General features: G+C 39.8%; 1 protein-coding gene across 6 annotated transcripts; it reads right to left on the bottom strand.

The window, feature by feature from the left end:
* Positions 1-1,246: 1,246 nt before the first annotated feature.
* Positions 1,247-25,217, bottom strand: SEC24A (SEC24 homolog A, COPII component). 6 transcript variants are annotated; one of them, XM_087754216.1, is made up of 24 exons: positions 23,483-23,570; positions 21,689-21,840; positions 19,236-19,742; positions 16,774-16,941; positions 15,023-15,100; positions 14,525-14,691; positions 13,741-13,913; positions 12,643-12,745; positions 11,693-11,819; positions 10,999-11,108; positions 10,492-10,604; positions 9,695-9,813; positions 9,004-9,059; positions 8,478-8,684; positions 8,062-8,182; positions 7,314-7,472; positions 6,624-6,797; positions 6,106-6,216; positions 5,530-5,705; positions 3,861-3,998; positions 3,095-3,199; positions 2,863-2,955; positions 2,198-2,301; positions 1,247-1,787 (listed from the first exon to the last, which is right to left on the bottom strand). In XM_087754216.1, exons 3-24 carry the CDS (start codon positions 19,720-19,722, stop codon positions 1,673-1,675), a joined length of 3,204 nt encoding a protein of 1,067 aa, XP_087610342.1. In that variant the 5' UTR covers positions 19,723-19,742; positions 21,689-21,840; positions 23,483-23,570; the 3' UTR covers positions 1,247-1,672. The 6 variants fall into 6 exon arrangements, 4 of the variants coding, with proteins under 4 accessions (XP_087610342.1, XP_087610341.1, XP_087610343.1 ...); XM_087754215.1 differs by lacking the exons at positions 21,689-21,840; positions 23,483-23,570 and adding an exon at positions 25,033-25,216; XM_087754217.1 differs by lacking the exons at positions 21,689-21,840; positions 23,483-23,570 and adding an exon at positions 24,487-24,850.
* Between the last annotated feature and the right edge of the window lie 23 nt (positions 25,218-25,240).

The raw sequence follows: 25,240 nt of genomic DNA, 5'->3' as shown, positions 1-25,240 counted from the left end.
ATTTTAGACATTGTTCTGAACTTCAGCTTCTTGTGCTCAAGCGACAAGAACAATTTCCCCAAAGGAACTCCTCCCCTGAAGTAAGGCAACTCCTGACAATCACGTGCAGCAACAGCCTGAAATGGTAGCAAATGATTATCCTATGATGTCCTTTGACATTTGTATCACAAAATGTAAGTTAACTAGCCTAATCACAGTACATGTTTGACCACTTGTGTTTTACCTGTTCAAGTTACTTGCCCCAGGAAGTAGGTTTTGCAAGACCTTTAAGTTTACCACTATTAAACAAAAAAGCAAACCAGTATTTTTCCATATGAAACACTTCCACGGGCATAGGGATACAGTAACTTAAATACTCTTTACACTGGTAGCTATCAATGATAGCTTAATCTCCAAAACAGAACAATTATCAATACACTTTTATAAAATGATTTAAATATTTTTGTATATAAATTTTCACTTCAAGTCCAATGTCAACTTCCATCTGTAGCTCTGGCAGGGATCTGAGAGTATATTTAAAGCTTTTATTTGGTGCACACTGGCTTTGGACCTAGGCTCATTACACAGCTGCAGTTAAAAAAATTCTGAAAGCTTCAAGCGTGTCTCAAACCATAAACAAATCTTCAAACGCAATATAATATTTTTGTCTTTGGAAAAATAATTTCTTTTCCAATTTTATTGTCAGAATATTCAATGTTGTCTCGAAACATTAGGTTTGAAGCGCTGTCATACAAACTTGCTTCAGAAACACACTAGATTTTAGGGGCCTAGCACTCAGTTAATGTAAACAAGAGCCAAAAGTCTACTAAACATAAACCAAAAAATCTGAGATAACCTTCCTTGCCCTTCCCCTCCCACATCATTCACAAACTGAAATTAATACTATTCCTTTTATTGAAGAAAAACAAAGCTTGCCATCTACCTAAGTCTACTTTCGCTGCCGACTCGGCCACTGACTTTTTAAAATGTGTCTTATACAGGGCCCGCTCCTCTCCACTCTATTTTTTAATTAGAATACTGACTTATTAGAAGCTCTAACAAATTCAGCCATCTTGTCTGGGTTAAGCTTACCTTAGTCCTATTAGCCATAATCCAATCCAAGCACTGGATTCTAAGCTTCATAAAGTATTTGTTCGTTTCACAATGAACAGTTGTTTCATTGCTACTTTAAGCATTAAGTTGAACATTGAGATGCTCTGTCTGTAATCACTGGATGCACTTAGAAAGAATTTCCCTGCAAATCATGATCAGTATTGTGAGGTTTTATATCTAGCAGCAAAAAAAAAAAAACCAAAACAAACGCAAAGAGTTACAGAAATATACATTTTGAACAACAAAGAACTCTTTATTTTACAAAATGTATTTCACCTTTTCAGTATTGCCTTTGTAAATGTACTTCATGCTGCAACTGCTTACAGTAAAAACATGATTTGCAGCAAATTAAAGGTGCTCAACCAGTTCCAATAGTTTGATTTTTTTTTTTAAGGTACAATATTATGTAGTTGCACATTTGATTCTCAGATGTGGTCCTTTATTTGCTTTAGTTTGTTGAAATCACAGTGAGAGCTTCTCATCAACTGCCTCAGGCCACAGATTTAATGAAGACATTACAAGCACAATCGTTCTTTACTGCAAAATCTTTCCTTAAAGAAGTGAGCCACAGGCTAGTGTTTCATTTATTCACTTGCTGCTGTATATGAAGGAGGAATTCATAGTATGATAAGGCTGATTCTGTTCTGTCTTCAATCATATTTTGCAGAAAACTTGATTTCAATGGACTGTCATCCCTTAAAAATGAAAATATAAGCATTTGAGTGAAATAAATATTCGCCAAGATCTACAGTGCAATGCATTAATAAAGTTACAGGTCAAGTGGCAAGATATTTCAACAGCTTAAGGACATATGAAAAGAGGATCTCAAATAGCCCTTGTGATTAATCCCAAAAAATGCACTTATCAGCATTTACTTCATTTACCTGCCATTAACTACAGATTGTTCTGTGACATTTAGTCTTTTTTAGTCTGTGGAAATTATCATTGGAGACAACTCATAATGCGTCATATCTGTTGTCAAATCTGTTAGGTACAGCATGCACCATTGTTAAAACTTCCATTAAGAAAGTTCGGTATATGATATCAAGATATGTATTGTTAAGAGGCCCCGAAAGAAGCACAAAGACTGTTAAAAACCACTTACTTTATTATATATAGTATAGGAAAGAAAGGTCTCTGTTCTCTCAGCCAAGAAATGAAAGCTATTGTTCTGATGGATTCTGCAGTTTCAAGTTCTGGGAGATGCGCCTAAGAGGCAAAGGGTATCATTAATACAGACATGATATTTTTCAGAAAAAAAAAACCAACAGTAAAAGGAACACTTAAAATAGCCGAACTCTCTCTTAATCAGGTATAAAGGAAACCCAGACAGATACGTTTTGTGAGGTATAGTTTCAGTTTAGTCTCCTTTGAAAGGGCTTGAAACAGTCAAGTGTACTAGACTGGTATAAGCAATTGGCTATCAGAATGGTGATGACTGAGCTGTGATCGATAGCTGTTTTATTGCAGAAACCGAAGGATGTCCCACTAACCCACTGTCTCTACTATTCCCATGTATTCTCAGTCTGCTCCCACAGTTCTGAGAACTTAATCATTGCCAGTCTCTTCTTACTGTGCTTTCTTGGGAAGATCTATGAAGTTTTAGCCTGGAGAAACTCCCAGAGAGTAATTGAAATTATTTCTTTCCCTGAATCTGGATTTATGGTGAATAACTAGAGGGCCAGTATTTGAATAGTAGTATTTTAGTTCTTGTGAAAATAATATTCTGGCGGCACTGTACGACTGATGTACAGCAAAGCAAGCACGTACCATATTCTGTGGTATTGAGCCGTAATTTGGAACTCCAAGGACCTGGCTGATAAAGCTCTGCCCACAGTTCTTCCCAACCCACAGAAACAGCACCTGAAAGATACCAGCAATAACAGCATTAATTCAACGCAAAACAACACTTCAGCAGTCTCCTACACATTTTGAGTTCTCAGAAAGAACCTGTCAAGTAAATTGGGATACTTTTTAAAATCACCACCACCACACAACTTACAGAGCCAGCATCCATAAGGTAAGCACCATCCCTACTCAACTTCTCCACTGACAGCTGGAGAATGGGTGGCTGAGGTATAGTTCTATCATTTATGTTAAGAGCTCCCTAAAGGAAAAAGCAAAAAGAAAAACAGTGGTTCACATCTTGATGCATTGAAACAGGCACAAGAACAGAAGGTTAAATAAAAATAGGATGTATTACACTGAGTACTGAAGCTGAACCCTTTTCCTCAGTTTAGTTCAATTCATACTTCAAGTGCATAATTTACTAATAAATTTCTTAATATTTTCTTTAGAGAGGGTGTACTTCATCAACTTAATCTTAGTTAATTAGTTCTAGAACTAGAATATCAGATTTGCTATGTACAAAGGATGTGATTTCTAAAATTATTCAGGCTTTTACGTAAATATTCTCTCACTGTTCATGGAAGCTACAGAGGGACAAAAAGTTAAAACATATGTTACACTGTCTTTACGTACGTGTAATTTATAGCGCAAGATAATGACACAAGGCAAAAAGTGAAATAAGTTAGAAAAATCCTTCTGCGGCCATCCATAGCCAGAGCACAGCTGCTCTCCAGAAGTCATCAATCCAATCCCAAATAACAAATGCATAAATGCAACAAATGGGAAAATACGAAACAGTAAATTTTAGCTATGCAGCTTTAATGTGGAAAACTTTTGAGATTTTTAACACAAATTTATTTTCATATCATACAAATCTTTGGGACCAGACAAACAGATCATGTAGCAATGCAAATACTCACCTCATCTGTGAGGTTATCAACTCTGTACAGACTGGGATGTGTCATAAGCATGAGGTAAACGAGGGGCTGGTTTTTCACTTGACACATGGTAAAAATGCGTTCATCTAAACGTGCGTTTGTCCCAGTTTGAAATGCTTTCTGCAAACAATCAGGCATTTAATTTGACCGTGAAAGCAAAGGGAGATAAGCTGAATTTAGCACACCATCTATTGTTTATTTCTAACTTATTTAAAAGTCTTCGAGTCGAGCCATAAGTATTTCGGCAAAATATAGTACTTTACCACTGCTATTTTACTTCTCCATAGTTCTCTTCAGTGTTTCACATACAAATCATACAATTCTCCTTATTCCCATTTCTGGGTTCTAGAACTTACCATGACCTTGCACCATCAATCCTTTCTAGTGAGCACTACAGCTGAGATGAAAGCATCTCAAAATATTTCTCTTCTAACATGCTCAAAATGCTACTTGATGGAATTTAAAAGAATAAATATTGGAGCAGTTTACAATTGGCTTCAATGTACAGAATCTTAGGTAATTCCAGATTTACAATAAAGATATAGTCTTGGCTTGTTGGGACAAAAAAAAAAAACAAAACCAAAACAAAACCAAAAAACCCAGCTATAGCTGAAACAAGGGCTCACTCCTCCCACTTGACTGCGTCAAACAGTTACAGCGTCTTCTACATGAAAAAGCTCAAATTCATTATGAACATGCTAGTAGCAAGATGCTGGTTAATTCCTTATCAAGAGGTATGAATCAAAATTCTCTCTACAACAGAAAGGCAGCTTGTTACTTAAAATGACTTCTACTATAAGTTTAGGGAAATCCCATTAAAAAATACTTATATTGAGCAAATATTGTGAAATGTTTTAAACCTTTTGCAAGAACAGCCAGCCAACTACCTCTTTGCCAGACAGCCAGCTCTCTTAATACACACTGAACTGCTGTGTGGATCTACATTTCCAGAAATGCACAAAAATTAGATTATTGAAAAAACACTCTACCAGTACCCTTCCACATTCTCTAGACTAGTCAGTGTCTTTAGTATTTTCCTATTCCCTTGCATATACCAGTTATACTTTTGGTTTTATACACACTTCTAAACTCCCACTTCTCACCTAGGTCATTCTCCTTAGTGATATTCTTTAAACATCTTCTCTATCCCCTGTTGCTTCTCCTCTGCAGGTAAGAGCAGAAGGCCCGTTCATTATTACCCAGATACATATGCTCCATAAAATTCTCCAAATCCCTCCATTTTTCATAACATAAAATAACAGACTCCAAGATAAAAAACACACATTCACCTGTAAAATCATGTCTCATTTTACCAGGTCTGAGAGCAATTAAATAGGCTTTGTTCAACATTGACCTTTCAAGTCATCCAAATCTGGGGTGCAGAGCACTGGAGCTGTTGTCTTGAGAGCTTTATCTGTGCAAGAAGGACCGTTCTCAAATCTGCAAAGTATCTCAGTACTCTAATGGTAAATTGCAGGAAGACTGGTTTTATTAAACTATCTAAATCAAGAAACTTCTCAATTTTGAGTCCTACAAAAATACTAAAGAGTAGATAGATGCTACTTTGTACATCAAAGAAACATCCTTTTACTTCAGGTTGACATGCCAAACAGACAATCATCCTCTTGCACAGTTTCCTTTTAACTCTTACCTGTTTTAAGAGTGCCAGTACATAAAGCGGAAAGAGCCGTAGTGAGTAGGGGGCCATGAGACCAGGCTGTTGAATGCTTAGGACTGATGAACGGTAAGCAGATAAAGAATCTATCACTGCATTGACCAGGGCGTCCCGAGCATCGCTCAAGGTAGCAGAAACTGATCGGTCCACAGCTAAAAGGAGAGTACAAAGCTCAAATAAAAGGCTTTTCCTCGCTTGGTAGAAATAGTCTCACATACGTTAACTTTTCTCATTTTAACATATACTTCCATGCATCTTAATAAGCTTTTGTTACACTATAGAGGAAGTCAAGACAAGTGATTCAGAAAAAAAGCCAGGGGCCCATGATGACGCACCAGACTAAGACTAAGTCCAGGTGACTACATACAACTATACTGATACTTTACCTAAGCCAAGCATTAAAAAAAAAAAACAACCTCTTTGGTTTGCAACTTAGAAAGCACTCTTAGAAAGAGAGAATCTTTTCTTCTAATGTTACTTCCCAGAGGATTACTGCTCAGAGCTTTAGGGATATCGTCCATACATATCCAAACAAGCTCGTATCATGCTTACCCATATTGGCTAACAGCCCGGTGATGGCTTGTACATCTGCCCCTAGGTAGACGTCACTCAGTGATGTTACAACAGGTAAGCACATAGTGTGGACACGAATTCGTCTTTCACCTGTAAGAAAAGAAAACTGTAATCTCCAAACATAGCTTTTATTTTATGAAACAATACAAGAAATGCCACTGTTTACTCAATAGCAAAATAATTTAAGATTTAATCTAATGTATCATACAAGTGGTGAATCAGGCCATTTCCAGTAGCTTTTAAAAACTGTTAGTTCTCAGTTTCTGGGTTAAATCTACCTATTTTCAGACCAGAACTAAGTTTCCCAAGAAATTTCTTGGTCTGAAAGAAGCAATAACATCAACAACAAGCAGTAACACATCACAGCTGTGATCTTGATATTAGATAAAATAGTTCGTGTTACTTACTGCAACTGAATTGCAGCTGATAAACGGACACAAGAAGACTTGTCTGAATACTGTACTGTTCATGCAGCTAACGCTACCTGTATATCTTACCTTTGCTGGATGTGTACAGGAGAGCTGACTGAAAAGAAACAACTTGCATATCAGTAAGACTCTCTTCCACTGACATTTGCACAGCGTATCCCGCATCTGGGTTTACGTTGGGTAATGACAACAAGTCCGTAGATCGTACAAAGAAGTTCCCGTGGAAAGTATGAATGGAAAGACCTACAAGATAAGCATTGTATTGAATCAATTTTGGTTTTGTAGTCGTGGAGTACAGACACTATTTACACATCTGCCATCACTGTTAGATGTCTCTGTATCAGAATGCTAAGATCCTTCTCAATGAAATAAAGTATCTTCAGGAAAGGTAAATATCCAAATAGACAACTAATCCATAGAATCGACAAAGCCTAGCAGAAAGCAGGAATTTGGAAGTCAAATCAATGCAGAATAGTAGTAAGTCTCTAGACTATAAAAACAGTCCCTTGTTAAAATAGCAGTCCAACAACATTTCCAGTTTTAACCATTGTAAAAATGGAACTCATATGCCAGTAAAGATACTGCAGATACAGTCTGTAATAAATGGTTTGATTCCTGGTACTGAACTTTACTTTTCTCATCTTTGTCTTTTAACCATTTAAGCTTACATAACAGCCAAAATACCAACCAAAACACTCCCAAATAACAGCAAACGCCCACTTCCCCCCCGCCCCCCATTCCAAAAAACTGTGTTCAAACCTTTGGTGCATCTTATTCTCATGACAGCCTCAAACCCAATCTTTCTAGTTAAATATCGTTTCAGTTCTTTTTGCAATTTCTCCACCTGGACAGGGTTGTGTTTATGATGGTAAGACTGGTAGTAATAGACGCTACCTGCAGAATACCTTGATATACAACCTGGAACAAAACCAACATACATTGGCAGAGTGCAGACTGTTGCTGCTGTCGTCTTTAAATATACCAGTTGAATGCAACATTCCCTTTAATTATTAAACTGTTCACACACACAGATAGCTCTGTTACACAGTTATAGACCTGCATACAGAGACATAGACGTAACACAACTATATGTTCAAGTATGCATGTAGTTTCAGATGTGAAATAATTTTCCATTGGCCTGAAATTACAGGTACTTTGTCACTTGAAAGTGGGGTTAAATGGAGAAGAAAATAATGAAAATGCTATGGAAGCTTACTCTAAAGATGTTTACACTGATGGTTAAAAGGCATAAAAGAAGGAAGGTATTTCAGCCACTTATACCAGGATCACAAGAATCCTGACTCACCAAGGGAGAATATGAAAACAGCTAGTTTAAATCAGGAAAGACTGAAAAATTACATTCTATTCGCTGTCACTGCTCATCAAGGACGAATTTGCATCTTGACACACATTAAAATCAGGTTCATATTCTAAATGTTAATGTAGATTCTATGTATTTGCCAAAAGTACAAGAGTTACACGCCCCAAAACAGCTAATATGACTTACCTAGAGAAGCCAAATCAGAATATTGTCCACTAAGAAGAAATAAATCGACTGCAACCTGTTGCCCTGAGCAGTCCAAGGCTAACTTCTTGTAAAAATCAGTCGATGGTGTCAGGTGTATGTCCTGTTAATACAATGGAGTATTCAAATAGATTAGCACATTTATTGCCTGTTTTCAGGGACACTAATAATTGATTCTCCATCACTGATTACAGTGATATCTTAAAAAAAAATCAGATCATTAATCTGTGTTTATAGGGCTTGGGTTGTTTTTTTTTTTTTGTTCTTTCTACTGCTTTAACAAAGGACGGTTAGCTCAACAAGAGAACCACAAAATTAACACATAACAGGCAATTCCAGAACCACCTACATGTACAGAACAGGGTAGTCAGTTCTCTCAACCTTTTTGCTTTTCTAACCTTTGCAGTTGCTCTTTGGTTTGGCTCTTCTCGTGACTTCAGTGCTCCCATTCCCACAGATGGAAGCTGTGTCTGGAAGACAGAGATCCTACCTCCAGTGGGGGACATCAGTTTAAAGGCAGCCTGTAATGCAGGCCCCAGAGCACTCTGAGTTTCCAGGGACTTGGTAAACATCTGTGGCAAGGTCTTCAACAGATCCTGAATTAGCTACAATTGAGAACAACAAAAATATTAAGACACAGGAGTTTTCTTCTTTATAGAACTGATTGCTGAACATAAATAAACATGTATTAACACTTCTAATATTAAGGTAGTAAAGAAAAAGCTTTGGCAAAGGTCAAGTATTATCTTGTTTCAGGTTGGCAAATGTTTACAGTCACATTGATAAAATTTAAACACCTCTTTTTTTTTCCACCTCAAACTTGGCATTTAAACTGTAGGTGTTAAAGAGCATTAAGTAATCCAGAAATTATCAAGCATCTCTCAAACCGTATCAATGTCACCAGTTATTTAAGGTAGTTCTTACCTCTTTATTTTCATTTAAATTTACTAATAAGTTTTCTGGCATTGGTATAAATACATCTGAAAGGAAAAAAAAGTATTTAAGTCATTTTTTAAAAACACATCAAGCTTCCCCAATTGTATTTGCCAACCATTATTATACCTACTGAAAAAAGAATACAGTATCAGTGTGTAAACCCATTCAATCATAATTACATGGGTTTCTTTTTTCCTCATAAGCACATCTGTGGCTAGAATGCCACGTCAGAGTGGCAATCAGCAGGGTTGAAAGATAATCAAGACTACTAAGCAAAAACACACAGCGAAGATTTTCTAGTGTTCATGCTGCCCTGCTCTACGACATACAGTGAAAGGTGACTGGAAACTAAAGGCAGAAGAACAAGCACTAAGCATCAGTCACCACAGAATCTATAGCAATTTACCAAGCATCAGTATTTGGGATCATAAGAAATCTAGATAATTGTACAAATTAAACTCGAAGTTAGGAAGGCTGTCTTCATGTTTTAAGTCATGAACAGCCACAGCCCAGACATCAGGGGCTTCATAAATGAACATAGACTTATGCCACTTCTAAAGCCGTTACTAGAGAAACTAATGATCTGATCTAGAAACTCCCAGCAGATATATTCTTTTAAAAGGCTGTCAAAAACAGCAGTCATTAGTAGATACTAATCACAGAATGTATTTCTGCATACCTTCAATATCTGAAACTATAAGCATCTGAGGCTGAGAGAGACCTTCCTGAAGACTGTAGAAATGGATTGTGCTGTCAAATGTTATGAAGCCTATTTTTGTTCTAGTGTTCCCAGGAAGCCTAAAAATGAGACATATGGTGTTCAGCAAGATGAAATTTCATTTCTGCAGGCTTTTTTTTTTTTTTCTTTAAAACATCCACTGCACCTGTCCAAGGTTGTTACCAAGTAGTTAGCTTAACAGCTACGCTGCAACAGCTTGACTAAGTCATTTCGGAGAAGGAAAAAAAAAAAAAAAAATAATCAAAAAAGGAGCTCATAGTAGAGTCACCTAGCAGACATTCAAGAGATTTTTTTTAAGAGGGTAATAAGAAATGGAAGAAAAGGAAGAAACAAGCTGCAAAATATCAAACAGCATTTACAGAAGTTCAAACAGCATGTATTTTATGAAAAGTTTATTAGATGTATGCATTCCTTTCAGCAAATACTTATCTAAATTTCAACTTTTAAAAAAATACAGTTCAAAAGACATCATAAACATGATGTTTATTCCTTCTTGGGATTGGTGAAGCAGATAGGAAAGAGCCAGACCGAGAAACAAGCCTCAAAATTACTTTTATACCGGTGCAGCTGTGATGGGCAAAAGACTACAGCTTTACGCTACATTTTAATACAACATTGGCCATTGCTAGCCAACACTAGGAAATTTCTCTTCTAGACAGGAAGTACTGGCATGTTGATGTCTATCACAAGTTTCATAAGAGGAAAGAAAATAGGGGATTTAAGAAAAAGGTACTTACAAGTCAAGATTGTCTAACAAGGTCTGGCAGACTGTATTCAAGTATCCTGTCTCTATTGCATTATGAGAGACATCGAACACAAAGAGGTACACAGGTGGTTGAGGTGGACGTAGCTGAGCAAAGAAAAGATTACCTTTAATTTTCAAAATTACATTTATTAGGTTGGGTTTATTCATTCCACCGCAAGTTTAAACTCTTAAGACAGCACACAGATGACAGCTAAAACTTCTGAATGCATCTGTCTCCTATTGGGTAATTCTAGAATTATAGTTTTCTTCCAGAAGACCTACAAACACCTACATATTCTGAATACAGAACAACACTGACATCATAAATGTTTAGAAATGAAGAACTATCTGAAGTTCTTCCCAAGAGTTCTCAGACACCCTCCTTGAGGCAGGAACTGTTCTACTCAGCTGGAAAGCATCCTCTATAACAAGGCTTTTCTGACTTCCCTCTGGAAATAAAACAAAGGGAGAGAACAACTAAAAGTAAATAAAGCCTTACCATGTATTCAGATGGAGCCATAAACTCAATAGTAGCATTCTGGACTTCAGGTCTTTTATGAGGTTCTCCATAAACTCTTGTCACAGGATTATACATGAATTCTTCAGGAACTATGCAGATAAGTTTATATATTATTACTTCACACTAATATTAGCAGTGCTGCATTTTAAAACAATTACATCAACTCTTTTGTGCCTGTTGGACAATGCTTCTTGGAGAACTTACTAGGCAAGGCAGCTACTTTATCATCTGCTAGGGTATCTTGGGAGACCGTGTCAGACTCACTGTCACTTTTTACAAAGGCGTGTAGTGATAGGACAAGGGGTAACGGCTTTAAAATGAAAGATAGATTTAGATGAGACGCAAGGAAGAAATTCTTCACTATGAGGGTGGTGAGGCACTGGAACAGGTTGCCCAGAGAAGCTGTGGATGCCCCATCCCTGGAAGTGTTCAAGGATGGGGGTTGGAGCCAGATGATCTTTAAGGTCGCTTCCAACCCAAACCATTCTATGATTCCGTGATTAGTGACACCACTGTCTTTGCCCATGGGAAATATTCCTCATGTCTCACAGCCCCAGCATGACTGATGACAAACCCTAGTAGTGATATGGCCAACAATATTACAGTCTCAAAGGCCAAGGTGGGAAAGGTTAAACCTTAACAGTTTAAAGCAATAAGCACATTTAAAACCTACCATCATTCACTCTATAGCACAAATTGCATTTCCATCTCCTTTGGTCTAGAAAGCTGACAAAAGGGTTAATGTATGTCCGGCAGGAACGGCATCTCACAATAGTACTTGAAGTGACCACTGGCAATTGCTGGAAAAGAAAAGCTTCCTGTTTTAAAGCATCACCACACCACAGCTATTCATCTACGAAAACAGCATTATCTACACAGGGCTTCCTGGTTAGCTAGTCAAAGCATACTTGTTGAAGGAAGAAGTATTTCTGCATCCTCACAGCACCCCTACAATTCCTTAATAAGACGACTGGTCGGAACTGAGCTCTAACCTATTTGACTGCGTAGGTTCCCTTTTCAAGCCTCTAAAGTCTTGAATTTTACACTGATTGCTTAAGACCAAGTCCTACACCCAATACAGATCAAAAGTCAGAAGAAACCCCACATCTTTGAAAAATTACTTAAATTGTGAAAAATAACAATGTTTCAAAGAGGCACTGCCAAATTCACAGTCTCCTGCCTATCTGAGGACATCCAAACCCCTTTAACTTTGTTAATTCTTAATTAAGTTTGAAATTAGCACTAGGTTTGGTATAGGAAATCAATAACTACAACTGATACATGACAAGATAAAGCTATCTAAGCAATACTGGAATTTAGATGTGTTGCCTTCTGTCACAGTCCAAGTGCTATGCTGCCTCTAAGCTTCTGGGTTTTTGAGGTTTAGGAGGTTTTTTTGATTAAGAAGTGAGGCTTGAAAGTTTAAAAATGGTAGGGAATAAAAATTCAGAAAAATTACAGTGATCTGTATGGAACAGGGAAATGTCAGTTACCCAGGTAATTTTTCTGGGCCAAGATTAGCCAAAATACTTGACCTTCTTTTATAATTCATTGTCCAGCTCTGGACTTTATTAAAGGCATTGTTGATATTTCAGCATTTAAAGTTTTGAATATTTGTCATACCGATAAGTCTTTGAAAGGATGAAGCAGGAGCCCCAAAGGAAGTTTGGCTTTATTCAATAAGGCCTGAGTTTGAGGAATGTTAGTCAGGGTACAGCGGAACAACCTACATGGAGGACAAAGGGTTATTTTCAGAGGCTTTCAGATAATAAAATGATGATTTTTCAGTAGTACAGAGCATCCTTTATATTTTTCTAGAGCTGGTGATGGTGAATTTCCATTTCCAGATAAAGGATCTTCTCCAACTCTGTCAAATCATTCTGTTTTAGTCTGAGCTTGACCCACAGTACATACTTTGAGTTCTTACGTTGTTTTATACACAGGCTCTTTACACAGAACTGAGTGTCATTTTAGTCACTCAAGTCAAAGTTAAGCCTAACTGTTCGAAGTTGCACCAAATCTTTATACACTAAGTGTTATTTTGGAATACCATTTTGAGGTGGCCTTATATACAAATCTGAACCAGTGAAGTTTAAAAAGTTGTCTTAAAACTACACAAAAATATAAACAACCCCACAATCATTTCTAGAGACTTCAGAACTCAGTGGTTTCCAAAGTGCAAATGTGCACAGTACTTTTGCAAATCCAGCCCAGCTTGTTTGTATGAACAACTTCACAAAGATGCTGTTATTTCCTTTATCTATCATAAAAGTCTTGAAAAGCAGGAGCACCTGGTTATATGCAGTTTGGTTGGTCTCCTCAGAGAGATTACTTGAATAACCAACTGCCAGCCTCTTGTTTGACATTCCATTTACTCCGTTGTTTTAAATGGTTACTTTCAATACAGAGGTCACTCGTGTTTCTGCATTCACAATCTTTTTGGTGTACCTCACTCAAGTGAGTTAACTCCTATTTTATCTTCTCTCAGTCATACTCATTGCCAACTATATTGTAAAGTTTTTGTATGATACCTGTCTATAGCTGCCTTGCAAGCAAAGTATTTTTCCTCATACTTTCTACACAGATAATTTTCCTCACTTCAAAGTTTAAACCACTTACCACTCACAAAATTAAGGAAATATTTCGTGAAGGGTTATGTTTACAAGTAGGAATGTATACTTCTATTTATTTTGATGGATTATAGTAAAGGGATAATCTTACTCAGGATTACAGTTGAGCTTCTGGATGTCTTCATGCAAGTTTGGGACAGGAGCCTTCAAGAGGGTCGTAGGAAGAATATTTCTTTCTTGAAGAAGATTCACAGGTCTTAATCCTTCTTGCTGTAGACTCAGGCCACCCATAGATGCAGTTAAGTGATTAGGGCCCAGGGCAGGCTAGAGTCAAATAAAATTTCAGAAATCAACACCAATTATTTGGATGAAACTCACAGTTCATTTAAAAAGCAAACATATTTCCCTTTCAGTTATTTTGTTTTGTTTCTGTATTAACTGCCATTGTCTTACAATGATATATTTAGAAATACTGCTTGTTACATAAACTTGGATTTAGGCATGTAACATAACAGAGGTAAAAATTAGCATACATTTGCTACAAAGCTCTTGAAATACAGAGGCTCAGCTGGCAAAAGTCTTGGTCAGTTCGCTTTGAAAGTTCAGGGGAAAAAACCAAATACTTCAGCTAACAATAGCAACCTGAGGGAAGAAAAACATGCCAAAAGCAGCTGAAAGTTTTAAGAGAAATATTCTGAACAGATTCAAGGATAGAACACTTCAGGAAGAGCTGGCACACAGCTTTTCCAAACTGATACCAAGGCATCAGCAAAAGCATTAATTTCAGGCTACATCTCTCATCTTTAACAAATGGCGCACCAAACAGTGAACCACAGAAGCAGCACCCTATACATGCACAACACACACAAGTCATCACTTTTCTTTACCCACGTGCACCATGGGTAGTATTGAGACAAAAACCAGACAATCCTTACCTGGTGGAAATGTTTTGATCCATCTGGATATTGCAAAGCAGATGCTTGCATTCCTGGTGCTCCGGGTGGAGAAGTATTTTGGTAGCCAGGAGGTAAGGTAGGGTAAGAATACCCAACACTTCTATTCATCTTAAGATTTGGGGGTGCAGGAGAAGGATGTGGAGTTGCTAGACACAGAGTAGACAAATACTTAAAATTAATTGCTGAAGAACTGCAGCTTGCTCAATGCATCAATAGAACAGGAGGACTTTTTGTTGTTTAGTTTCTAAGTGTAAACAACTGATAACTGCTCTTAATTTTGCAAAGTGCTCTTAACTGCTTTACCATACTTACAGGCAAAGACACGCTAATTGTCAACGCTTCAAATTTCATACTTAGTTTCAAGACAGACATTGAACCAAGTATATATGTTTGCACATAAATGCCTAAACTTCTATCTTCCCCGGACTCTTACAAAAAGTTATGTAATAGTAAACATTTTTAATTCCAAAGCCTTACCCATGAGGCCACCACCTTCTATTGCATCATAGCTGTTTTGGACCACAGACCCATCACTGGCAGCAGATGTAGCATCGCCTATTAAGAAAGACAGTCCCAGTAAAAATTTTCACAAGTTACTAAGAAGTTGTAATGAGGTAACTGCAAAGAAATCCTATCTACTGGATGAATATGAAGAGTAGCATAGTTTGGATCTACTTTGTTTCTGTCCCAGGACGAAACTGAATTAAATATACATCTTAGCCTCTTTCTCACCCACGCTTCCTCTGCTGACATGACCTCAACAAAGGACATTCATAAAACCCCACAATCTTTTTTTCATGGAAAACAAAAGTCCCTACACTTTGGGTTGAAAGATCTTTTAAGATTACATTAGATGAGGTATTCATCATAACTTCCAAGCTAATATGCAAAGTGTCCAGGGACACTTCCTCGTCATCAGAGGAACTGTCTGTAGGCTAGCTGCAGTTTTCAAAGTACCTTGGAATTCAGGTACTGAGTTCCTTGAAGAACTTTTTTCCACTGATAATTCATGGAAACACCAAATTCCCTTCACTTACACACTTAGTCCACTACTGTTCACCAAACACCAACAGTTCTGATATGGTCACATACCAGTCAACATACAAATTCCAGCTGAGATAAGAAAGACCTTGAAATTGAGAGTGCTGCCAAAGGACTGCTTTTTGTAAGCTAACTATGTCTAAACATACAAAACCAATTATCTATTGCTAAGGAGAAGGAGGTACTGAATTTACTTTTTATCATCATTAAAATCTTCGAAGGTGACCCAACGAAAGGAACTTCTATTATACGCTGAATCTTGCTAGTACGCAGCAGTCAACCTACTTCACAGACTAAACATTTCTTCAGGACCCTGGAAATGTTTCTCTTCATTATGAAGAAAAGACTTTCTAAGCGAAAGCAGTTTCTAATGCATTTCATATGTTCAAAACTAAGCTAAATCTGAATATACTATTCTTGTACTCACACAGCTACAAGAAACTGTTAATCTGAACATGCAAGGAACCAATAGTTTTGACAGAACAAACTATGTATGTAAAAATAAAACGGCCAGCTACCACGTGGCCCCATCTAGCATGGGCACTAAATGCAATACAACTGCAGGTCTGTTTGATACAGAGCCCTGATGAGTTCTTAAACAATGGCATATTTGTGGAGGGCCCACAGGAGACAGAGAAAGTCAGATATCTGTCTTCAACAGCTGACGCTTAACAGCCTCTGCTAACAACCTTCAGATAATGAACAAATCCAAGATATGCGTTTCAGTGATTTTAAACAGAAGGGAAGAATAAGGTACAGCTATGTAAACAGGCAAGGAATTGCAGGGTTCACATTTTAGCTTTCCCTGCAGAATGAAACAATACAGGAAGTTATACACAGATTATGTCCTCCACAGCAAAGATGCAGAGAAATCAGAATTTCAATGTCATTTTAGAGCACTAAAAATAAAAAAAGAGATGGCAACTATGGGAGACATGAACATATTAAACAGCACTTAGAAATCTATTTTGAAGTGTTAATTATTTTTATTTTATTAACAACTGTCAACAAGAAATATTTTACTTCCTTCCAGGTCCTTACCTGCTCCTTTCAGATAAAATTATGCTGTATTAGTATCAATTTTACTACTTGAGTGTCTAATAGAACAAACTACTTGACTTTAAAGGTTGCATATTAGAGCAAGTTGTAATGTTAAAATTCAACAAAAAGAGCAAATTATTTCTTACCATCTCGATTTGCAGCTGAATTTAGCAGAGGCTGTGTATTAGGTGGTCCTGCTATCACTGTTGATGGCCTATTTAAAGGTGGACCACCAACGGGCGGAGGTCCTAAAGGTGGCCTTGGAGGAGGGTGAAGTGGAGTTAAAGGCTGAGTCACTGGTGGAGGTGCAGATCCTGGAAAGAGATTAATTTTTAGGACGAGTTTAACCCAGCTGAAAAAAATCACAAAAGTTTTGTTACAAAAACACACAGATTGAACTCTAAATACACCTCTTATTCAAATGATAAACAGCATGAGATACATAAATCCTAACATGCATGTAGAAGGTTTCACAACCTCAGATTGTTTCTGTCATGCTATTGTCAGTAAGAATTTCAAGAGGTACAGAAAGCATCCCATCTTCAATTACTATGTCTGGACTTTATAAAAAGTTATAGTACAGCCCCATAGTAGACAGAGAATAATGAACTAGTAAGAGCCTAACCAGATTCCTTCTGACAAGATGCTCATCTTCCATTTCAATAATCTGATGCCAAACAGCAATGTACAGATTCTCTGGCTACTGAAACTACTTGGGTAAAAGATTTCACTTGGGAAAGCATCAGCAATGTGCAGCTTGAATAAACTTGCTGCGCGAGTATGAGGTGTTTTGCTCTGAAATGTTTAACCCTCCATGTTAAAAGTCACAGGAAAGTTTTTAATTGCTTCTATTTTAAAATTCTAGGACTTTCTGAAGCCAAGACATTTAGAAACCCAATAGTTTTTCTTCCCTTCAAATAATGCCAAATCCTAAAAGCAGTTCCACCCCTTTGTTCCCTATTATTCCAGAGGCCAGTAGAACTGCCCTTTCACTCTAGGAAGACACCAATGTGTTTTAATACCAAAGTTAGCCTTTCAAAAGATAAGGGCAAATTGTCCAGTATCACCAGGTCTCAATACAGTACAGAAGCCTGTAAGCCATACACAAAAGTGTACTGACGAATTCCCCACCACACAAAATATGCAAGTTCATGAGCCTGCACAGTATGGTCACGTTTAAGGGAGGAGGGAAAGAAAAAAAGGAAGGGGGGCGGGGGGGAGATCACATCCAGTGAAGTTATCTGTTTGTTCACTTAGTGTTTGATACTGCAAAGCTAATTAATAATTGCTATATCCAGGCAACACTGCAATCACAGAACTTGGAAGAGATTGTGTCTAAGAGGCTGTCCAAAGTTGGCCATGCAGGCAGGGAGCTGGCAGACCTTTGTTCTAAGAATGAGCACAATCAGCAAAATGAGCTACATTCATTTTAAAAGCGATCATTGTTCTACAAAAAACTACCAGGGAAATTGCTCAGGAGGATTCACCGTTGAAAGGATATAAGAATTCTCCTATTCCAGACACTCGCTCTTACTTCATATGCCACTTCCCAAAATTTCTCATCATTTTGCTCACTAATTCCAAAGTACTAATTGTTTATTCCAATGAACTACCAGAAATAGTTTCATAAATTCTGTGAGCTTTAGACAGTTTGAATAGCCTAACAAAATTAGTCAGGCATATAACAAAAAACTAGCATCAAGAAAAATCTCTAATGAGTCTAAAAGCATTTCACAAGAAAAAACGTATTTGCTTTAACATTTAAAATTTTTCTCTGCGTGACTCCTATTAGCATGCTCAGAAAGATGGTTAGAAGAATCTCTCTAACAAACAGCAGTTCGGCAAAGAGAAACCTGAGTATTAACTTTGTTTCCATAATAATCACAAGTTATATAAGAGAGCTATTTAGTGTTAGAAAAGATTTTTGCCACCACATACACCAGCACGCAAGCAGCAGAAACAGAAGTGGTAATTCTTTGCGTCTCGTGCTTTCAGAGTACTTTCTAAAGACTGACAATTATTATTAGATAGTGAAAATTACAAGTTTGGAGGAAGGAAGCTTTCCATTCAACTGGCCTCTATTTCAATGGCACGGAATGCTTTTCAGTTTTCTTTCCAGGCTGCGCTCAAGTTATTTGCATCAACCTGACTGAGGCAGTTCTGAGAACTACCTGTATCAAGCGATTAACAGGAAGGCTAACAAGTTTTAAACTGCGAAAGACCACACTCACTAAACAGGACTACAGTTTCCAACCGTGAAGGCCCAAAGTCCCCGCTTGGCTGAAGCATGCCAATGCTCCAACAGCCGCCCCAAGGAACGGTGAAGGTCGCAGAGACAGCATTACCCACAAACACCTTCCCAAAACAATGAGACACCATTCAGGAGTTACCTGCTTCAGCCAGCTGAAATGCCTGACCTGCGCACAGAACTTCCACTTCTAATCCAAAGAATCCACCACAGCATTTGTGATGCGCGTTTTCTCTAAATACCTGCTTTGACAGCCTTGTTTCACAAGCAAAATGCCGCTGCAGAGTATATTCTATATTCCTTTTTTAAAAAGGATGCCGAGAAATGGGTATTGGCAAAATATCAAAAAGTTATGGTTACCTGGCTTCATATAGCTGTTCTGAAGCAGAGGACCTCCCGGAGAAGCAGCATATTGGTAAGTTCCTGGAGGATTTGTATTTCCTGATAACGACGACGGTGGCTGAGCTGACCCTGTCCCCGTCACGTGAGCCAAATGGCTTGTTTGAGACCCAGCTGGCTGACTTGCAGGAGTCTGGCCGTACTGCCAGTTTGAAAGCACTGGTGGGCTAGCTCCAGGGGGAAAGCTACCAGCAGATGATAGAGCTGCTGAGTTTTGCAATGCAGGCAGCAGCACTTGTGGAACAGGACCTGTCTGTTGTAAAGGTGCCACTGGTGGTCTATTGAGAGTCTGTCCAGGTCCTTGATAACTGTTTAATTGAGAAACATTCTGAGAGCCACTATAGTTATACTGTCCAGAAGACTGATGGGGAGGAACCTTCGCCAGTGTTTGATGCGAATATGATCCTGGAACTGAAGGGCTATATCCCTGGCCATCTGATGAATGCATCAGCTGATTTTGAACAGGACCTGGAAGAAAAAAAAACAATAAACCTTTTAGCAAGTCAGTGTTGTGTATCACTTCTGAAAACAAAAGATGTTCCTGGGAATCTCGTTCCTTAGGATTTTATTAGTCTCTAAGCATTTTTTTTTTTTTTTTAAAACAATCAGGTGTAAGTGACAGAAGTACTGCTGCAGGGGACATAAATTTGGTAGTATATTTCTATCAACACCTAGATCTTTGTTTTGTTTCTTCTTCTTTTTTTTTTTTTTCTTTTTTACAGTAGCCTTGCAACCACTAAGCATTCCAGTACCTGAGTGCAATCCATCCTCCTGGCCTGAAATTCACACACGATACTATTTCTATCTTCAGAACCACCCAAAAGCAAGCCGAGCAACGAGGAGCGCTCTCCTACACAGCTGGCAGCAGTACAAGTGAGCAGACCGAAAGCGGAAGCATCCATTACGTAATAACTCAGTTTCAGCTGACGACTGACACCAACTTAAACTTTGGCTGTTCGTGTCTTTCCCGTAAGCTAGTTTCAGCGTAGGTCACCACGCTAGTCCTCAAGCGACAGAGTTAATCTATGAAAGTTTCTGCCGTTAATTTTAGTAAGAGAACTATTCATACGCATACGCTCATGCGAGCGGCCAACTGGTCACGGACATGGAATGAAGGGTAATTTTATCATAAAATAATTCACCAATCAGGGAAATAAAACTGGATAGGTTAATGGTGCTTTTTATGTACTTGTTGGTTGGTAAAACTAAGTTTTACTCATCTGAAGAAAAAAAATGAAAAAAGATTAATAACTCTCCGAACAGTAAACAACGCTGGCAAGAGCATCATCAGATTTGTGCTTTACACTGGAACACAAAGATACAGAATACCGTGAGATTTCCAGTGCAGTAAGAGCTCCATCAAAAAAGTTACTACTACAGGTTGTTCATACCATTGCTGCAAAATGCACATTCTGAAGGGAGACTGTAAATTTTCAAGTAAAATTCTTCCGAGCAGAATACACTAGATAACACATGCCACAGCCAGCCATGACTCCTTAAAAATTACTAAACCGCTTTCCAACGTTGTATCATTTATTTCAGCCAGTCGCATTGTGGCTCCCCCCACTCCCCTAAACACACAGTTTGAATACTGGAGACATTCCACATACACAATTAAACATCTGAAAGCAGAAAAGATCCTCTTCATGAGGATCGCTCACAGTGTAAAGATTCTGTTCTTTGCAACCCTGTCCTATTTTCCAGATTTCCAGACTTAGTTAAGATTTGGACAGTTTTTTTGAACCTAGATAAACAAAAGCACTTAATTTTCCAGACCAGAAACCACTTAAATTTTCAAAAACATGCCGGAGAGATTAGTTTGGAGAGGGGATATATATTCACCATACAAGTACTGGAAACAGCTGCCACCAGAATGAAATCACAGCATTTCAGGTAACTTTAAAACAAAGACAGCTGGTTTCCTATTGAAGCATTCTAGTTAAATTTCAAAAGGTGGGGAAGTTCGCATTTCCAAGTTAAAATAACTTTGAACTCAGGCATTTCTGACAATAAATTAAGCTAAACACAGAATACATTGAAATACTGAGTTAGGACAAATACTGCACTGGTCATTCAGCTCCTCATTCCCTAGAAAGCCTTAGGCCGCGGTTCACAGACAGCTGTTACTTCACTGAATATCGTACGTATCCACACTAACTACATAGCCAAGGCAGTACTCCAGTGCCAGTGACCTCATCCTCACTGCCTCCGTTATTTGTGCAGAAAAAGTACATACCATATTATTCCCCACCCATTAATCTCAATATGCTATTTATCGTTCAGTTAGGAAATCGGGTTATACCCTACTGTTCTTACAATGCTGCTCATAAATCTTAGTAATTAATAATTCTCTAAAAGCAATGGTGTCTAAACAAAAAGCTTGCAAACACAAATTGCTACCAATTATGACTCACCTTGAAAAATTACCCTGCAGTGTATCGGATGGGTTTTCAACAACAGATTTACAATAATCCATTGTAAATTAAACTTGCTAACTCTAAGAACGATGAAGGATCCTTATGTGATACCAGGCTGCATCGCCACGTACACTGATATAACAACATCACTATAAGCCGTACGAAAAATACAGAACAAATACAAATTAATTTGTTAATTAATGATTCACATTTGAGCATGACACTGTAGTGCAAGCAGGAATCAGAGTACTTGGATTGCTCTCTTGTGCACTCTTTTCCCTGCTGGAGGGATAAGTTTGAGGATAAAGCAATGGAAGTGAGGCAAAACCCAAAACTGACCGACCTGATATTTTCTATTGCACTTTGCTTTAAAAATCAAATTCACCACAGCACGACATTCCAAATTTTAATTTTTCAAGCCAGAAGCACAATGAAAAGTCTCGATAGCCTACGCACAGTTCATGTTTTCAAGACAAGCCTGCGTAAAGCTGCCAGCAAAACTAAAGCAGCAGCACTGAGGGGCGCAAACCCTTTCCAAAGGGCTTCACAGTCCACAAAGACTCCTCAGAACTTGCTCTTTTGCTGCTGCCACGTACCCATCTTGGCCTGACGTCTTTACCAAGGCCTATCAGAGAGCATATAGGCTCTCCAGCTTTCCCCAGATGCTGCTGCTGGTTTCCTGCACTGTTCTGTGAAGCCAGGAATTAACAAGGAATTCAGCGCAGACTGAAGAGCTAGACCACCTGCACGGCAGCAAAACCACCGACACTCAGCGCAGAAATAAGTTAGTAATACAAGAAAGGCCGCCTACTCGACCTCTACAGGAACACAAGGTCATTTAACATTCCTGAGAGATCAGGAATAGCACCAGAACATGTATGAAGGCTGCCTGATGGTTTTATAAAATGAGAGGTCAAAATATTAGCACGGGAGGCTAGGATTCAAGTCCTATTTTCTGCCATACAGGATTTCAGCATCACCTACTCCAAGCCAGTTATTTAGTACATCACTTTCGCCAGCCACAACCTTTCCAACAGCCAGGGAGATGCAAGGATAAACACGCTGAAAAGCTGCATCCCAGCGGAACTGCCATGGGATCGGTCACCACCAGTGCCCACTACAGCTGACTCGGACCCACGGGTCTCCAAGCACACAGAGCGCTGACCGAACCAAAGAGCTGCTAAAGCACCTCATGACCTCAAAGTGCCATGCTAAGATACCACACGAGGAGAGCAAAACAGGTCTAAAAGAATTGTTTCTCCTTCTTGTTCGCACTTCAGATCTAGTACGTGGAAAGCAAATTAGTAACCTGCAGTTAAATAAATGCAGAATACTGGTCCTATTAAAAGGAAAACACAAATGAAGTAGAGGAAGGTTGTTGCTAAGCAACCCGATGCTCCGTGCTAAACAACTTCCCGGTCAGCACAGGGTGCTGCTGTGACACTCGCCTGCCTTCGCCGGGCACGCCAGCTCGGGGAGCCACCTCCAAACAGGAAGGCAAGCAACAAGTTGAGAGGAAGAGCTGACAGCTATATAACAATTTATCATTCTGTTGATAGCTTTCTTTCCTCATAGACCACTGCAAGTATCACAACAGTACTCTCAGCATGCTCTAGACTGTTTTAAAAAGCTTTAGTTTTACTGTTAAAGGTCAAGGATCGCAGCACCTTCTTGACAAGTATTTTAAACAATGCTAAGAACAGTCCACGCTTCAATAATCTAATTTATTCAAAAGGCCAGCAACCCAAACCTTATCTCTAGCATGCCATAACAGCTGTTTAATTTTATTACCTTGTATTTGCATAACTCTCAATTTCAGTTCTTTATTTTTCATACACCTGACAGCCGGGTAGCCTGAAATTCCTCCTCCTCCGACTGCCTCTCCAGAACTTCCATTATGTGCTTAATCCGACTACAGGGGAATCAGCAAACAGAAAGCGACGACAGTCTGTAAATCATCCCACTCGATTACTCCATTAGCTAACGTTCTCTTTGCACATTCCCTGCTTAGACCGTAAGCTCTCCAGAATAGAGGCTCTCTCTTCAGACTGTATTCAAACGCTTCCCACTTTCTTGACCCGATAAGCACCTATACAGTTGTTTGTAAAATGCCATTTTGCAGATGACTTTGAGGAAAAGTAATAAGTGCGCTGTGAAGGAGGAGGGGGAAGACAAGTCAAACCATTTAATTACTCATGCATAAAGCAGAAAAATCAAAAGATCTCATTATAACTGAATTGCTTATGATGCGGCACAACCACTGAAACACAGAAGTGTATAATTAAGGCACCAAGTACAGAGGGTGCTGTCTGTATATGCGAAATCAGGAAATACTTCCAACAGCACAGATTTCCACACTTGCAAAGAAAACAGATACAGAGACGAGGCTCGCCTTGTATTTCCTTCTCCCTAGCTTAAAAGGCTGGCCAGTAAGTTGTTCAGTTTCACCTTCAATATCTTGTTTTAAAAAAAAGATATATTTTGAGGGGAAGAAAGTCATCAAGACTTTCCCAGATCGTAGCACAAAGAACAAGATAATATCGGTTTTACACAAATGACAAGATAAAAAATTCCCGTGGCTGCAGCCTGCGCTCAGCCAGCGATAACCAGGGTGCCACATGTACAGCTCCGTTCCAAAGGGTCAGAGGCTCAGGCCGCTGCCTCGGCCGTGCCACCCTCGGGGACACGGGGTACAGTGACGGGCAGCGCCACTCGCGCCCCACGCCGTACCTAGCGCAGGCGGTGGAAAAGCACTTTTATCAATTTATAAGGCGAAGCCCACAAAAGAAACGTACCCAGGGATGCTTCTGTCAGGAAAAAAGGCTGAAGGTGGATTTCGCCTGCTGAACAGCTCTGCGTTCGCCTCCGTAAGGCTGTCGGAGGACGCGCCCCCGCCGGGTGCCGCTCCCGGGGTGACGGCAGGGCTCAGCCACCCCCACCCGCCTCTTTCTCCTTTTTTTCCCCAATTCAGTTGCGCTTCCCCTCGGGGTCTCCGGGATGCGGTGAGGGCACGGCCGGAGCCGGACGCAGGCCCGTCCCCGGGGTCGCCGCGGCCCCCGCCCGCTCCTACGGGCTGTAACTCAGGCAGCCGAGCAGCCGACGCACCGGCAGCGCCCGCGGCCACCGGCGGCGCCGCTCCCGGCACCCAGCACCCCTCCTCTCTGCACGCGGGCACCGGCCCCCTCCCCCGCGCCCCCGCCCCTCGAGGGAGAACGGGCGCGGGGCGGCCTGGGGAAGCGCCGCAGGGCCGGAGCCGCCACCCGCCCCCCCCCAGGCCCCTTCCCCGCGGCCGGGCCCCGCGGGCCTCTACCGCCACCGAGACGGCCCGGCACCGCGCTCACCGTTGCTGTAGGGCTGCTGGCCGGCGCCGTTCTGGCTGGGGTAGCCGGCGGGGGGCCTGGCGGGCTGGGCCATGGCGGCAGGCTCGGCTCGGCTCGGCTCGGCAGTGCCGCCCGTCTGGCGGCGCCCGGCCCAGCTCGGGGAAGGAGGGGCGGGATGGCCCCGCACCGGAACTACCGGGCGGCGCGCGCAAGCGCACTGCGTACACGT

Source organism: Nipponia nippon, unplaced genomic scaffold (genome assembly GCF_047370975.1).
Source record: "Nipponia nippon isolate SJK-2023a ecotype South Korea unplaced genomic scaffold, ASM4737097v1 scaffold_17, whole genome shotgun sequence".
Taxonomy (NCBI): Eukaryota; Metazoa; Chordata; class Aves; order Pelecaniformes; family Threskiornithidae; genus Nipponia; species Nipponia nippon.
This window is presented reverse-complemented; position numbering and strand designations above follow the sequence as displayed.

What these genes read in the sequence shown, in the direction of transcription:
- SEC24A (XM_087754215.1), bottom strand. Translation starts at nt 25,105, where the DNA reads ATGGCCCAGCCCGCCAGGCCCCCCGCCGGCTACCCCAGCCAGAACGGC. An exon ending in TTGTTAGACAATCTTGACTT is followed by an intron (nt 9,814 to 10,491) that starts GTAAGTACCTTT and finishes TCTCATTTTTAG; the next exon opens with GCTTCCTGGGAACACTAGAA. An exon ending in CCTATACTATATATAATAAA is followed by an intron (nt 1,788 to 2,197) that starts GTAAGTGGTTTT and finishes TTCATTTTTAAG; the next exon opens with GGATGACAGTCCATTGAAAT.